At 40.7% G+C, this 15,885-nt stretch overlaps 1 protein-coding gene across 1 annotated transcript in view; it reads right to left on the bottom strand.

The window, feature by feature from the left end:
* The window catches only part of LOC311616306 (protein mono-ADP-ribosyltransferase PARP14-like), a 52,919-nt gene that overhangs the window by 34,296 nt on the left and 2,738 nt on the right, over positions 1–15,885 (bottom strand). Inside the window, exons 2-6 of the mRNA XM_084871497.1 lie at positions 13,465–13,598; positions 12,750–12,783; positions 9,710–9,943; positions 6,956–7,192; positions 743–2,994 (exon numbers count right to left, since the gene is read on the bottom strand). Coding sequence (XP_084727623.1) covers positions 743–2,994; positions 6,956–7,192; positions 9,710–9,943; positions 12,750–12,783; positions 13,465–13,598 — 2,891 coding nt within the window. The remainder of the gene's footprint in view (positions 1–742; positions 2,995–6,955; positions 7,193–9,709; positions 9,944–12,749; positions 12,784–13,464; positions 13,599–15,885) is intronic.

Raw genomic sequence — 15,885 nt, forward strand, 5'->3', positions numbered from 1 at the left:
TCAGGCACAACAGGGGCTTCCAGGGCTATTCCCATTACTTAGAGCCTGTGTTGAAAAGGTTGTTAAAACATTTTAAAAAAACACATCACCCCCTGGCAGACCTACAACAACTGTCCCCACATAATACTCACACCATTTCCAGGTGCAGATAGGACTTTCCTTCCCACAGTTTCTTACTGGTGCTGGGTGCTGATTGGCCCTCAGACTCAGGCCTCCAGGCTCAACCTGGTTCAGCTCCATTGACAAGATTCCTGTCTTCTGTCCCCATTCTACACTCTAATTTTCTATATCTGCTATCAATAAATTTGATAGGAAATTAACCTCAGATTTGCCAAAATATGACAGCAACAAAGGCCCTGAATAGATACAGAGAGCCTTGTAATTGTCAGTTATTATTGTGGATTTTCACATTTACTAGGAACACGGTAAATGAATGGCTGATTATTTCCAGTACCAATCCATAGCCATCCCTGCCATTAGTTCCTGCCATTCAGGTCCCACACATCCCTGCCAGTTATGTGTGGGACCTGAATACACTTCCAGGTCCCACACATAACTGGCCACTCTCTATCAGTAAATGCTGTGGTGAAGCAGCCCAATTTTCTAAGGAAACTTGTTTCCAGACCAGCATGGAGAGCATGGGGTTCTCTCCCTAATTCTCCCTTGATCCTAGTCTGCCTTTGGCAACAGACTCCCTGGAGCTGCAGCACCTAGTGGGTGCTCTGTAAAAAGGGACACTCACCATAGCATTCTGCACATCTCCTCTCACCAACTGGATCCTCAGACCGCCTGGGCACAGCAGCATTTGTCTGTTTCCATCATCGTTTCTCGGGCCCGGCTGGACTCCTGCTGGTACACTGGGCAGGGAAGTAGTATCAGGCTTGTTGTTTTTAAATACAGTTTTCACAGTTTCAGCAAAGGCTTCAACAGTCTTCCCAGCTAAATCCACAAGGTAAACCTCTTTCAAGGTGCTTCCAGCCGAGTTATACAGGAAGGTTTCCTTGATGGCCAAAACAATGGCCTCCACACACTGGGCTAAGGGAAAGCCACCGTCTCCAGAACTAATGGCAGGGATGGCTATGGATTGGTACTGGAAATTATCAGCCAAATTCAGACTTCTTTTCACAGCATTCTTTAACTGTAACACACATCCCACAACATCATTGCTGTCCCACTTGGGTCCTACTGCGTGGATCACCTGGTGGTATGGGAGCTTCCCTGGTTTCGAGATGGTGGCATGGCCAGCTGGGATCTTACCCTTTTCCTTCACTATCCGGTCACAGTCTGCTTGGAGCTCAGGGCCAGCTGCCTTTGAAAGAGCAGCAGCCAGGCCCCCATTGTGATTGAGGTTCTCATTGGCGGCATTCACCACCACTTCTACAGGAAACCGTGTCAAGTCGCCTTGCTGTACAATCAGTGAGACTCCAGGGGCCAATTCTGTCCGACAGGAGCACTTCTGCCCATCACTGCCACCTCCCTCCTCTTGCTCTTTATTCTGCAGTAGTTCCACAAAACAACCACATGACCGTACCTCACGTTTATAATACCGTGATTTTTCCAGGAAGGACTGGCTGGCTCCTGGCTTATCAATACTGATGCGTTTAACACAAACTGAATCCCTGGCTTGCTTGAGGAGGTTCATTCCCTCTAGGACTTCGGCCATTGAGCCAGTTAGTAAAATGCCTTTTGGTTTGTTCCTAGGATTGAAATCTACCTGAACATTTAGCTTGTTCATCTTTATCTTTTGCAAGAATAGCTTCTTCTCTGCCTTTAAATAATCAATAACTAAGGGAGGCTTTACTTCAAGGAATCTCTGTATTTTCATGTTTTTTTCCACAAAGTCAGAAAGAACGTTGTAGATTTCATTTACTTCTCTCATACAGCCTGCAATAATGACCTCAGCTGTGGTTCCTGAAGTTAACTCATTGATCATTACAGTCTTTGAGGAGGAATTATGTTTCTTAGGCAAATTGTTAGTGATGGCTTTCCATTTCTTGCTGTTAAGAACTTCCCTGTCCTCAACGTCTATGCGCTTAAAACTTAAGGCATTGAGCATTTGCTTTTCAGCTTCTAATAGGACTTCAGAAGAACAGCCGGTTAAGAAAACAGTTGTGCCCTCTAGCTCATAAACTGCAAGAATTTTCTGTGCTATCAAAAGAGACTTGGAGAGTTCTGAACAGTCGACCTGTTGCAAAAACTGGAAAACCTCAGGGGCAAGCTGAATGCTTTTCTGATCCATGGTGAACACCTTTTCCTGAACTTCACACTTTGCTCTATACACATCTACACCAAGTCCTTTAAAGCACATGTGTTGGGTGGCTTTGTCATAAAAAATCTCCATCTCTGGATACTCCCTGCGGAGACGCTCCTGTACACCGCTGTGGCACAAAAGAGAATACTTTCTTGGAGAAATGGGCACTTTCTCCTTCAGACTTTGCTCTTCTCTTTTAATTTTTTCAGTGGCCTTTTCTATTAATTCCTTGATTTGTGGTTCAAAGTTTTCTACATCCTCTGATTTCCCCACTAAGGTTACAATCCCCATATCTGTATCAAACTCAATCAAAAGTCTTTCATCTTCTAAGTCATTTTTCATGATGTCCCATACTACTGGATCCACTTTAAATGGGGTAACTTTAAATCTAGATCTGATGCTGAAGAAGGCTGTGGAAGCATCTTTCTTCCAGTTCTTGATTCTTTTTCTTCCTTGATTGACTAAGGTGGCTGCAGGTCTGATGGTAACTTCACCATTGAGTGGGGACCATGATAGGTCACAGTGAGAACGTCTCACTTCTTCATTTATCTCCTCAATCAGATGATTCCTTTTGTGTAAGAACTTCCATAAGGAAAGATCCAAAGATTCTTTAAATGGTGCTGGAAGCTTGATCAGAGGCTTCTCCTTTCCATACAAAGCTGTGCCCAAAGAGGTATAGTATGGAAACACGGAGAGTGGCATATTATTGAGGTCAAGCTTCTTGGTCATGATGGTGTCTAACACTTAAAAGGAAAGAAATATAATAATGAAATCCCAGGGTAATATGTTTCAAATGAAAACAAACAAAATTCTCTTATGTATGTGTTGTGTGTGTGTGTGTGGGGGGGGGGGGGGAGAAGGGATCTTAGTATCTGAAGAACTCAGAAGTTACAACATGGTATTATTGATTTCCTCTCTGAAATCAATAAAAATAAAACAAAAACCTTAAAAATAAACAAACAAAGAACAATAACTCAGGATAGTAAAAATTACGTAACTCAAATAGGGTCCTTAAAAGGGCAGCTCTACTCTCAAAGTGCTCAAATATAAATTCATATGTATTAATGCTTCACAGGTATCCCTTGTGTAATGGAGTAATTACTTTCTGGCCAAGATCACTGTATGGTGAAACTCAGTTATGTAAATTCTACTTTCTGTTTTTCTGATAACATTGATAAATCACCACCAGGTTAAGAAACAGATATGACTTTGGTCACCAGCCCAGGGATACTGCTTGCGGGACTGTAAAGAATATTTTGGTTGCTTAAAGCCAACCTTTTCTAGGAATCATGTCTAAGAATCTAACAGCTTTATGCTGTTTCTTGGCCGCTCACAATTTTAAGCTTCATAGATGACTTAGATTCCATTATTACTTCTAAGGGGAGGAGCATAATAATAATTTTCATAGCTTACTAAGTGTCAGACACTATTCTATGTGCTTTACCTTTATTTAATAAATTTAATCCTCATGACAACCCTTTGAGATAGAGACATTATTATCATCACTATTTGCACATGATAAAATTCAGGCTAGCCCATGCCAGTTTGGCTCAATGGATAGAGCATCAACCTGTGGACTGAGGGGTTCCAGGTTCGATTCTGGTCAAGGGCACATGCCTGGGTTGTGGGCTAGTTCCTCAGTGTGGGGTGTGCAGGATGCTGCCAATCAATGATTCTTTCTCATCATTGAGGTTTCTATCTTTCTATATAACTATCTCTCCCTTCCTCTCTGAAATCAATAAAAATAAAATAAAAACCTTAAAAATAAACAAACAAAAAACAATAACTCAGGCTAGTAAAAATTAGGTAACTCAAATAGGGTCATGTAGACTGTAAATATCTGAGCTAAGATTCAAACAAGTGTCTGTCTGGCCCCAAAGCCAACTTTCTTGCCCTTCTACCAGGGGTTCCAGACCAAGGTCATCTTCAAAGTCATCAGAGCCCAGTCCAGAGGTTGATTTGGCAAGTCCTGAATCTCCCCCATTCCTGCCACATCAGTCTTTTGCCACATTTACTGGGACTGTTGCTAGAATGGTATATGGGCATGTCTCCTTTTCACAAAACTCATTTTGTGGTAGTTATTAAACAGGTACAAGGAGTCTAAGAAGAAAGGGAATAAGAATAAATTCCAGTAACAACTTGGATTAAAATAGTATCCTTGTGGAAAGATGTTAAAAATAAGTTCAACTGGTGAAAGAACCAAGTTGTCAGCATAGGTAAACACTTATACTTGCTGCTTCTCACAACCACATAAAAATTACAACTATTATAACAGGCAGAACAACTACCACCCAGGACCACGGGAAAGCTGGCTGGGTAGAAGTTCCACAACTAGAGAGGTAAAGAAAACTCATTGAGACTGGTAAGAGGTGGGGAGGTGTGGAAAGTGATGGCACCTGGATGTGCTGCTCTTTTAATCAGGAGGGAGATACAAGCTCCCACTTGCTCTTCACTCCAGTTCCAGGCGAGATTCTGGGAGACGCAGAGACATACAGAAAGAAACTGGACTGTCTGCCATTGGGACAGGAATGCAAGGGCGGCTTTCTCTCAGAGGTGCTCGCAGCAAATTACTGTTCCTGCACAGGGAAGCAGGACACGGAGACCCAAGGGCCTCTTTGGTGTAGGGGTGACTGGTAGCCAATGCTTTTTGCTTTGCCCTGGTGATTTCCAGAGAACCTGCCCCATCCAATTTACAAGTCCACCCAAACTGTGCACATTGGTTCTTGCATATGAATGGCCTGTATTTTCTCTGCCTAAAACCTGTCAATCTATAGCTGGGTCAGAGCCCCGGAGCTTCGAAAAGAAGGCCCAAGGCCCAGCAGCAGTATCTGGCCTTGCTTCACAGCTGGGCCTTGTTTGGGAACTTCCAAATCCCACACAATAAGGAGGAATCTGCAGATGTCTCTGTAGCTCCTGCTGGGTGGCCCCAGACAGTGGCTTACCTTGCACCTCCTTGGAGATCCAAGAGCCAGTATACCCACTGGTCAGTGTGAGACCATACTGGGTTACAATTCTTCCATAAGAGACATACTCAAGGGGAAGACTCAGTGAGCATCAAAGTCCCAGTGAAGCAAGTCCTGCCCCATAAGTGTGTCTCCTGCACAATAGATCTTCCAGAGTAGACATAGCTGGCCGTCACAGCCAATTGGCCTGGAGGTTAATTCCTCCCATTGACACCAACAGCAACCAATGGTTAATTATAAGAAGACTGTACACACAGCCCACAAGAGTGTCCACCTCAGGTAACTGGGAGGCTGAGCCAGTGGGCCTTATAGGACACCTACTACAAAAGCCACTCTAGCAACTCAAGGATACTTAGCAACTACCCAGTACATAGAAACAAACATAGGGAAGCAGCCAAAATGTGAAGACAAAGAAATAAGTCACAAATGAAAGAAATGGAAGAAAGCAAAATACTGGATATAGAGTTCAAAATCATGGTTATAAGCTTACTCAAGAATCTTCTTAGAAACATCTGAGAAATTTAGTGAGAACTTCAAGAATATGGATATATGGAAAAGGACCAATCAGAAATTAAGCATACACTGACTGAAATAAAGAATAATTACAGAAATCCAACAGCAGACTAGAGGATCCCAAGAATCAAGTCAAAGACTTGAAATACGAAGAAGCAAAAAACATCCAACTGGAAAAACAAAAAGAAAAAAGAATCCAAAAATATGAAGATAATGCAAGGAGCCTCTGGGACAACTTCAAACATACCAACATTAGAATTATGAGGGTGCCAGAGTAGAGAGAGAACAAGATACTGAAAACCTATTTGAAGAAATAATGACTGAAAACTTCCCCCACCTGGTGAAAGAAATAGACTTGCAAGTCCAGGAAGCGCACAGATCCCCAAACAAAAGGAATCCAAAGAGGACCACATGAAAACACATCATAATTAAAATGCCAAGGACAAAAGACAAAGAGAGAATATTAAAAGCAGCAGGAGAAAAACAGTTAATTACCTACAAGTGAACACTCGTATGATAATCATCTGATTTCTCAACAGAAACTATGCAGGCCAGACAGGAGTGACAAGAAATATTCAAATTGATGAATAGCAAGAACCTACAAGCAAGATTTCTCTACCCAGCAAAGTTATCATTCATAATTGAAGGTCAGATAAAGAGCTTCACAGAGAAGAAAAAGCTAAAGTAGTTCATCACCACCAAGCCAGTATCACATGAAATGCTGCACCCACTGATCATGTGAAATCGCCCCTATTAACTTCTGAATGATGACCCTGACAGGTGAAAGGGGAAGTAGTGATACTTTCTAGGAGCATATGCGTTTCTGAGTATTTCTTTATCTAAACTTGTTAATATTAACTTGAGAATTTCTACCAAGTGTAGAGCTAAAAAGCAACTAACCTCATTTTTAACACAGTATTTCCAGAATTCTAAGTATAAAAATATAATTATAAAAATAATTATATTATTTTTCAGTTATCCTAGGTAGAGACCTTAAGAGAAACTTTATATCTTTCAACAATGTGGCATTACTTCTTTAATGTTTGAATCACTGGACAGATTAAGTGTCATATCCCAAATGAACAGGATGACTAATTGGATTACCAAGGAAATATTTGAATAAAAATAAAATACATCAGAATTCAACTGATAACTATAATAATAAGATCTTCTAACATATTTAAATTATGCCAGGTAAGGTGTACAAAATCAGGCTAATAGACATTACCTTTTCTGTCAAAAAATTCTATCAGAGCTGAACTCTCTTCAGGAAAACATTCAATACTGACAACTCTTCCCCCTCCATTTTGAGGATTTTCAAATAAACATTTCAAATTATAGGAGTCAACACCAGGTGGCAAGTTTTCAACCCTGATTGTTTTTGTCGCTTCCAGAAGTCTTGGAGAGAGCTGAAGTTTTGTCACTGAATGGTGCATGGCACAATCTTCAACAAATTTCATGGCATCTGCAAATCAAAATTAATCAATCAGAAAATTATATATTTATATTATACTGAAAATATCTGAATTAATAGAGATAAAGAAGGGGACTAAGCACTCAATTTTTAGGTGCAAGATTTTAATTCCTAAATGTGAATTTACTTGCCTAAAATTCCCAATCTCTGAACAATGATGCATCTATGAATGTCTTACCACAGAGTTATGTTCCCACCTCTGCTCACAGCCCACTCCAACCCTCCTTGATATAACCACCTGAGTACTCTTTACTATTCAAATTCCTCACTTCACACCTTTCTCAAGTCTTTCAGTGGCTCCCCATCACCTGCAGGCATGAGTTCACACTCCTCAGCTAGGTGAAATATGTCGTTTGCTATTTGACTTCAAATTAACTTCTAAATAGCACTTCTGGTTATTCCATGCCATTCATTTTCTTTTCATGCTGCCACAAAAACTAGTCATTATTGTGAAAACTCATTCTCCTTTGCCTTTGTTTATGTAGTTTCCTGTGCTTGAAAAGCTCTCCTCCGATTTTTTATCTTGCTCCTATTCCTCTTTCAGGACTGAACCCAATTATCTCTTTCAAATAAATAAATATTGATGCTTGGCCCACATTGTGTCAGGCATGTGCTAGGAGCTGGGGAGAGAGAGTGAAGAATATAACATGTTCTTGAACATTCACTTTCCAGGAGGTAGGAAGTCTTGAAAGCAAGCAAGTGGTCTATTGTGGAATCACATGAGGCCAGAAGACTAATATTGGCACTCAGACAAGGAATCCAGAGTATTGAAGGATGAAGAAGAGTTTACCAGATAGATAAGGGAGGAAGCATTTCTGGCAGAGGGAAGAGCAGTGGCATGGAACATAGTATATTTAGGACCTGACAGCCTGGTTCTGCTGGAGTCTAAGCTTCATAGAAAGATAGACAGCCATGCTGTCTTGTTTGGGTCCCCTTTCCTCCCATTCCCCACAGCCTGCTGTTCACAGCCAAGGGAGGCAGCTTCTCTTGATCTTCACTGTTCATTTATGTATTGGGTTCCACCCTGACCCAGATGAGTTCCTCAGAAGCAGGGACCAAGTATTATTCATCTCGGCAACAACAAAATCTTGAATTACTACTACTGCACCTAGACATGTGCACATAGTAGGCATGCAAAATTTTTCCTCAATAAACAAAAGCAAGTCCATTTAGTTCTACCTTTATGACAAATAATCATAAATTTGAAATCAGAATAGCTCCGTTATTGAGTCCTTATCAAGTCCTTACCAGGAACTATGTTAAGAGCTTTTCAAACATTATTTGTTAAATTCTCACAGAAATTTAATAAGGTAGATATTATTATTCCCATCTTATAGGTGAAAAAAGCAAAGCACACAGAGGATATATTGATAGTAACTCAGCCAACCTCAGATAATTATTTAAATGTTGAAGCTGGAATTTTTGCTTCATGACCATGCTTTTTCTTTACTTTTTTTTTTTATCCTCACCTGAGATATGTTTTTGTTCATTTGAGAGAGAAAGGAAGGGAGAGGGTGAGAGAAACATCAATTTAAGAGAAAAACATCAACATAGAATCCACCTTTTGATGCATGTGATAACATTCCAACCAAGTGAGCCACCTGGCCAGGGCATGACCCATGCTCTTAATGAACCATTCCACTGCCACAGCTATGGAGTATCGAGGGCTTGAAACTGGAAAATGTTCTCATTTTCCTGGAGATGGCTCTTCCAACTCACAGCCTCCTCCCACAGACCTCAAAGAGCACTCATTTTCTGAATCACATGCACTTACTCTCCCTGCATATGTAGATGACCATGAAAACACTGAGAAGATATATGGTAAAGGGGATAACAGTACAGGCTAAATAGAGGTATGCTACCAGGGTTCAAATACTGTTCTTCATTTATTAGCATCTCTGTCTCCTCAGGTGTAAAATGAGAAATAATAATCATCTCAAAAAGTTGTTGAAAGGAACAAATCAATTAATTAATGTAAAGAGCTTAGCATATTCCCTGACTTACAGTAACAGCATTTTCATATTTGCTAGTATTATAATTATTACTTCAAGTCCAGTTTGGATATAATTTATATTTCAATTACCTCCAAATAAAAATACATTTACAGAGATCAATACTTACTTCTCTCAATGAGGTAACACGTGAAAACACTGACTCCTGTGTTCAGAATCACTTTAAGATCCTTGGACTTCATTTAATTTTCATTTCTTTGTGTCCTCTCTCTCACGCACGTGCGCGCGCTCTCTCTCTCTCTCTCTCTCTCTCTCTCGCACACACACACACACACACAAAGCTCATACAATAAGTTTAATTTCTTAAACATGCCATAATTTGGATTCACAACAAATTGCTTCTCTTTCAAATAAAAAAGGATCTATATTAACTTAAAGTCCTCTACTACCAGTTACTAGAAATAGTCAAACTTTCTAAAACATTCCATTAGCTGGGTGTCCCAAATCCCAAAGTGCTGTGCAAAGAAGACTGAAAAGAAGGGTCACTTCATCTTACCTATGTATTTTCGAAAGGTAACTACTCCAACTTCAAAATCTCGTATTACTTCCACTTGAAAATCATCACTGGACAGGCCACTTATGTTCTCCACCATCAAGGTTAGCATTATGTCAGTCACATTTGCTTTGAGATTTTCAAATGCAACCAAAGAGGGAATATTTTCACATTGCTTTGGGATATCTTCCATTTTTTCTGATCTGCTGACAGACATTTGTGTATCTTCTGATGCATCTGATTTTAGGGATAAAAAAGAGGTCAAGGTGTTATAGTTCTCTACTGTGATTTTAACAAAGTAAATTATCATAAGACACTGTCTTCTTTCCTTCCCAACCTTTTAGCTAATTCAAATAAAAACAGATCTTAAAAGGCTTTTAGCTTAAATGAATTATGATGACGATGTTCAATTTTATTACACCTTTTCCTGCTGACAAATACTTCTATCACAGCACCATGGTATAATGATTGAACTCAGTTTCTCAAAGGCAAGGAGCATGTTTATGCATCCTGGTATCGCTGCACAGGGTATATACTTGATGCTCAACAAGTGTGTTTTGTTTTTTGTTTTGGAGATTTAGTGCTTGGACCACTGGAGGAAAGCAAGAATATCTGATGATGCCAAACATGAGCACAATCTAACACTTTATGCTCTGAAAAGCAGTACTTCCCATCACTGGAGAGAAAAAAAATGCTTGCACTAAATGACTAGGAGATACACAGAGAAATTAAAATGGCTTAGAGGGCTACATGTGTACATCAGACTCTGAGTAGCAATCACACCAGCCAGCTTGTTCCTCCCATTGTTGACCATAAGTGAGTTATACATATACACAAAGTCAGTCTCATTTTATACTTGATCCAGTGCAGTGAAGCATGATGGGTATAATAGGATCTTTAGACATTCTCTGCTAAACTATTCATTTGGAGCCCTTGTTATGTTGAAGGTACTGGATATGTGGAGAGGGTTACATACAAAAAGCATTAGATAAGAAACTTATTTTTCTAATGGAGGTATTCAAGAAAAATGAGAAGAGAAACTGATATTTGTAAATGTTTATTATGGCAGAGTAAAATGTCATGTGCTTATCAACTCCATTTTGTTTTCTTTCTGGGAAATATTGCCCAGACTTCCTACAATTAAATTCCTATTGTAGGGTTGGTGTGGCTAATGGAATATGGGGAAAAGGAGTGAGTTCCACTTCCAAGCATGACCAATACGTGTTTCCTTCATATGAATCTCCATTCCCTATTGCAGTACCTTGGAGGCCATGTATCAAGGAGGTCTGTATTCCCAAATGACTGCATGAAGCAGTCTAGACTCTGCACACCACCCTAGCTGTCAACTACACTGCACTATAATCTGGGAAGTTGTTACAGCAGTTAAATCACCCCAAAACACACACACACACACACACACACACACACTCATGCCAAATAAGAAATAGCTTGAGGATTCAATAGCAACATAAACTAGCATGCAATGCGACAGGTAGACAAACCAGAATGAGTACTGGCTGGGGTTAAGGCTCTATGAGTTCAACTTCTGACTCCACCACTCTTTAGCCATGTGACCTTGGGCACATCTCTTTTTTTTTTTTTTTTTTAAATATATTTTATTGATTTTTTACAGAGAGGAAGGGAGAGAGATAGAGAGCCAGAAACGTCGATGAGAGAGAAACATCGATCAGCTGCCTCCTGCACACCCCCTTCCGGGGATGTGCCCGCAACCAACGTACATGCCCTTGACCGGAATCGAACCTGGGACCTTTCAGTCCGCAGACCGACGCTCTACCACTGAGCCAAACCGGCTTTGGCATTGGGCACATCTCTTAATTAAAAAATGAGAGTATTGCCCTAGCCGGTTTGGCACAGTGGATAGAGTGGTGGCCTGCAGACTGAAGGGTCCCAGATTTGATTCTGGTCAAGGGCATGTACCTTGGTTGCGGGCATATCCCCAGTAGGGGGTGTGCAGGATGCAGCTGATTGATGTTTCTCTCCATTGATGTTTCTAACTCTCTATCCCTCTCCCTTCCTCTCTGTAAAAAAATGTTACAAAATATTTTTTAAATAAAAATTAAAAAATGAGAGTATTGGGCGGAGTGTATGATGAGAGCCTTGTTAACCCACTATTTGAAGTTTCATCACAAGAGAGGTATTGCCATAAACAGCACCAACAATTAAGTCAGGATTCCAGAAAAGAGAGATCAAGGGATTGGCCGGCTCAGAAAGGCTTTGGAGAAGAGGAGAAATCTGAGTAGAAATCATCCAAGATGATGTCTTGGATCTTGAAGAATCTATTGAATTTGGGCAGAGAAAAGTGGGGTGGAGAGTACTGTGAGCAACAGAATACATACTGAGTTTCGTGTTGTTCCAAACTATTTAGGAAATGGTGATCTGACCAATACAGCTCAAGGAGCTCTCATGTACAGAGATGTAAGAAATGAGGCCAGAAAAGTCAGCTTCATCCAAAATGTGGTCTGGGCTTTATCTTTTTAACAGACTCCACAGCAGCCACCAGGTGTCAGGCTCTATCTTACAGCAGATAGGAGGAAAAGAGCTGCTGCTGCCCTGGAGGGTTGCACCCCCATCCTGCATCCAGCATCAGAAGCTTCCTATAGTAGCTCCTGAGGACAGCACTTTCCACACGCAGTGCTCAGAAACTGACTTAGCCACACACAGCACCCACTGACACGTCATGTACTTGTTTCTCGATGGCAGCTTGGCCACAAGGGGCTCTAAAGGTCACTTCATCACCTTCTTCCAGGCCCCTCTTAGCCCTTCCCTCAATCAAAAGGTGTCTCCCAGATCCCACAGAAAGAGCTGTTTCCATCCTCCTAACCTGAGCCCTTAGGTGGCTCCCCCAGTGTTCACCCTCTGAACAGCAGGCTGAGAGTATAAAGAGGATGCAGCCCAAGCCATTGCCAAGCTGAGAAAAACCTGCCTGGTGAAGTAAAGAAGATAAAGATGATGTCTACAAGTGCCTTCTTTAATCAAAGCAAAACTGCCTCGTGAGGGCCAGTCATCTCAATTGAGACCTTACCTGGTTCTTTGGCATCTTCTTTGGTCTTGGATTCCTGAAATTCAAACAATTAAAGTAGCATTAATAAATTACCAATAATGCAAATTTCTTTACAGTAAGAAAATGTGCCTGAGACCAGCCTGGAGATATATGGTCAACAGACACAAGAGTGAAGAACTCCAGCAATGATGCTTTTGAGTGTCCCCCATGTGTAGTGGCACCTCCACTTACTTAAAACAATTGTATACCAAGTGTTCAGGGCATGGGGTAAAATCTACATCTTTCCCCCATTTAACACTTATTGAGTCTTTCCTATGAACACTGTACCATTTGCTTTATACAACCCTCACAACAATCCTACAAACCAGCAAGATGGTAGGAAATACTATACCATTTTTAGGAAATACTTGGTACATGCAGTATGGATTGCTATCTCCTCAAAACAATGTAAAAGTCAAACAAATACAGCACGTTTCAGGTTAAGAGCAACCCAAAATTTTATGTTTCAAACCTCCCTTATTATAACCCTAAATCTTGACTTTTCCAAAAGTTTGTAAAATCAAACAAAAAGTGCCTCCACCTTCATTATTGCATACCTATCCCACCACATGTATATGTTGCATTTCTCACTGCAGTTTGATTTATATTGCTTGTTCCACTAAGTGTTCCTCATTGTGCTTCCCATCTCCCCCTTGGGAGAACAGCCTACTTCCTGGCTACTCACTTCTTTACTTACATTTGATGGAATTTTCTCTTTAGAGGCATCATGGACTTCATTTGAGGCTAGAGGCAACTTGACCGTTAACTTAAATGTTCCTTTTCCTGGCCATGCTAACTCGTGGTTCTCTCTCTCCAGAACGTTCTGCCGAACTGAAATATCAACAAAAACAAAAACAAAAAAAGAAAGAAAGAAGAAAGAGCAGAACCATCAAGCAATCTTTATTCACAAAATTATTCCTTATTTCCAAAGCATTTGTCATTATCAATTACTGAGTCATTTTTCCAAGAGAGACCTTATGTGGTTTTAAAAAAAAAAAAAAAAAAAGGAAAAGTTTAGCAAGCAGACATGGATTTGAATTCTATATTTAAACTTTTTTTAAGCTAAATATTCCCAAAGCCTCAGTCTTCTTGTATAATAAGCAATTAATAAAGATTGTATTATATGGGTGTTACGTGGATTAAATTGAAGAAACATAAAGAATTTAGTATAGTACCTGATGCTCAGTGGCACTCAGAAAAGGAGCAATATTTATTGTACAGTAAAGTAAATAATTAAAGCATTCGTCATGGTGAGCAGTAAAGATTTGGTGCTGGGACATGGCATGATAAAAGCCATGTTTTAGGAAGGTGACTCAGGTAACCAGGACCAGAATGGCCAGGAGCCTAGTTAAAAAGTTTTTCAATACATCCTTTAACTTGTGAAGATAAAAGCCTCACAACTGATAGAAAAAGGAAAAGGAAGAAATGAATGGAGAGATTTAAAAAAAAAATAGCATATCAGGCAGCTGGGCTGTAGTGAAAAAATAAAAGAACAGTGAACATAAGCATTCAAAAAACCTGGATTGGAATTCCAACTCTAGATGAGTGACATTGAGAAACTATCTGAACTTCTCTTAAATCAGTTTTCTCACTCAAACCAGTGGTCTGTGAATGAATTTTGTAATACACACAAGAGGTATGCAAATGTAAGTAATTAAGAAGAGGCAGGCAGAGGAAGAAAGGCAAGGTTAGTGTCTCTCAGGCTGTGGAGAATAGAGTGTAAGTTTAGAAGAGGAGATGTGGTCGACATAGTCAAATGGTACAAAAATGTCAGGTTCCCCTTTTGAGAAGTTCCCTAATGTTCACAGTTGCAGCCCTGCCATGAATGTTGGGTTACCATGTTGCATTCTGATATGGTTGGCCTGATAAGGCCAAGGATACAGGTAGTAATCTTTCAAAAAGAGGGTCTTAAATAGCTTTCCCACTTCAACCAGCAAGGTAGGAGGCCAATAGAATGAAAGAGACCCCCAGAAATAATATAAGAAGAAATGCCGGACTCCAATCTCACTCTTTATGGGAGGGAAGAAACCTTCATAGAGACTCTTAAGGGGCTGCCCTAGCTTGAGTAAGAGCTGGAGAAGAACCCAGTGCCAGAGAGGAAGCTAAGTTTTGTAAATCAGGTTGTCCATGGACCTCTGTGGTACCTTACTTTTATTATTCCCTAGACTTTGGTAGAGTCCTATCCGGGCATTTATTTGTTTATTTGTTTATTTATTTTTTTATTGATATCAGAGAGGAAGGGAGAGAGAAAGATAAAAACATCAATGTTGAGAGACAATCATTGATTGGCTGTCTCCTGCACACTCCCTACTGGGGATGGAGCCCACAATCCCTTGATGGAATTTATCAAACCTGGGACCAGCTAGAGCCATGCATTTAAATGTGCCAGCATGGCCCTGGCCTCTGCGGCTTAATGGTAAAAGTGTCAACCCTCCCATGGAAGGGCCAGGGGTTTGATTTCTGGTCAAGGGCAGGTTCCATCCCCGGGCCCCAATCAGGGTGAGTGCAGGAGCAAACTAATTGATGTGTCTCTCTCACATCAATGTTTCTTTTTCTCTCTCTCTCCCTTTTTCCCCTACCCCTTCCAATCAATGGAAAAATTATCCTTGGGTGAGAATAAATTAAACTAATAAAATAAAATTAAACAATAAAAGAAAAATGCCAGCCTGGCTCAGCTGTGTGCTCAGTGGTTGAGCTTCGACCTATGAACCAAGAGGTCACAGTTCGATTCCCGGTCAGGGCACATGACAGGGTTTCGGACTCTATCCATATAGGAGGCATGCAAGAGGCAGCCAAATAGTCATTAGTATTTCTATCTCTCTCTCCCTCCCTACCTCTCTAAAATCAATTAAAAATAATTTAAAAATAAATAAGTGTGCCTTGCTGTTATGTGTGCAATATGCATGGGAACCACTACTTCAAGAGGGCAGATGGCAGCAAGATCAGTAAGTGCTCCCCAACATGGAGAAGGTGAATTTGGGAGGAATAAGGCTGAATCTCTGATGTCCAGCCAACCTGACTTACACTACGAGCCTGCACCTGCTGTGGCCACTTCCTGGTGTGGAAAGGATGGGTCTCACTGTAAAGACAAGACCTCCTGCCCTAGGACTGCCAGGGC

The sequence above is a fragment of the Pipistrellus hanaki genome, assembly GCF_964339955.1.
Source record: "Pipistrellus hanaki genome assembly, chromosome: 2".
NCBI classification, from domain to species: domain Eukaryota; kingdom Metazoa; phylum Chordata; class Mammalia; order Chiroptera; family Vespertilionidae; genus Pipistrellus; species Pipistrellus hanaki.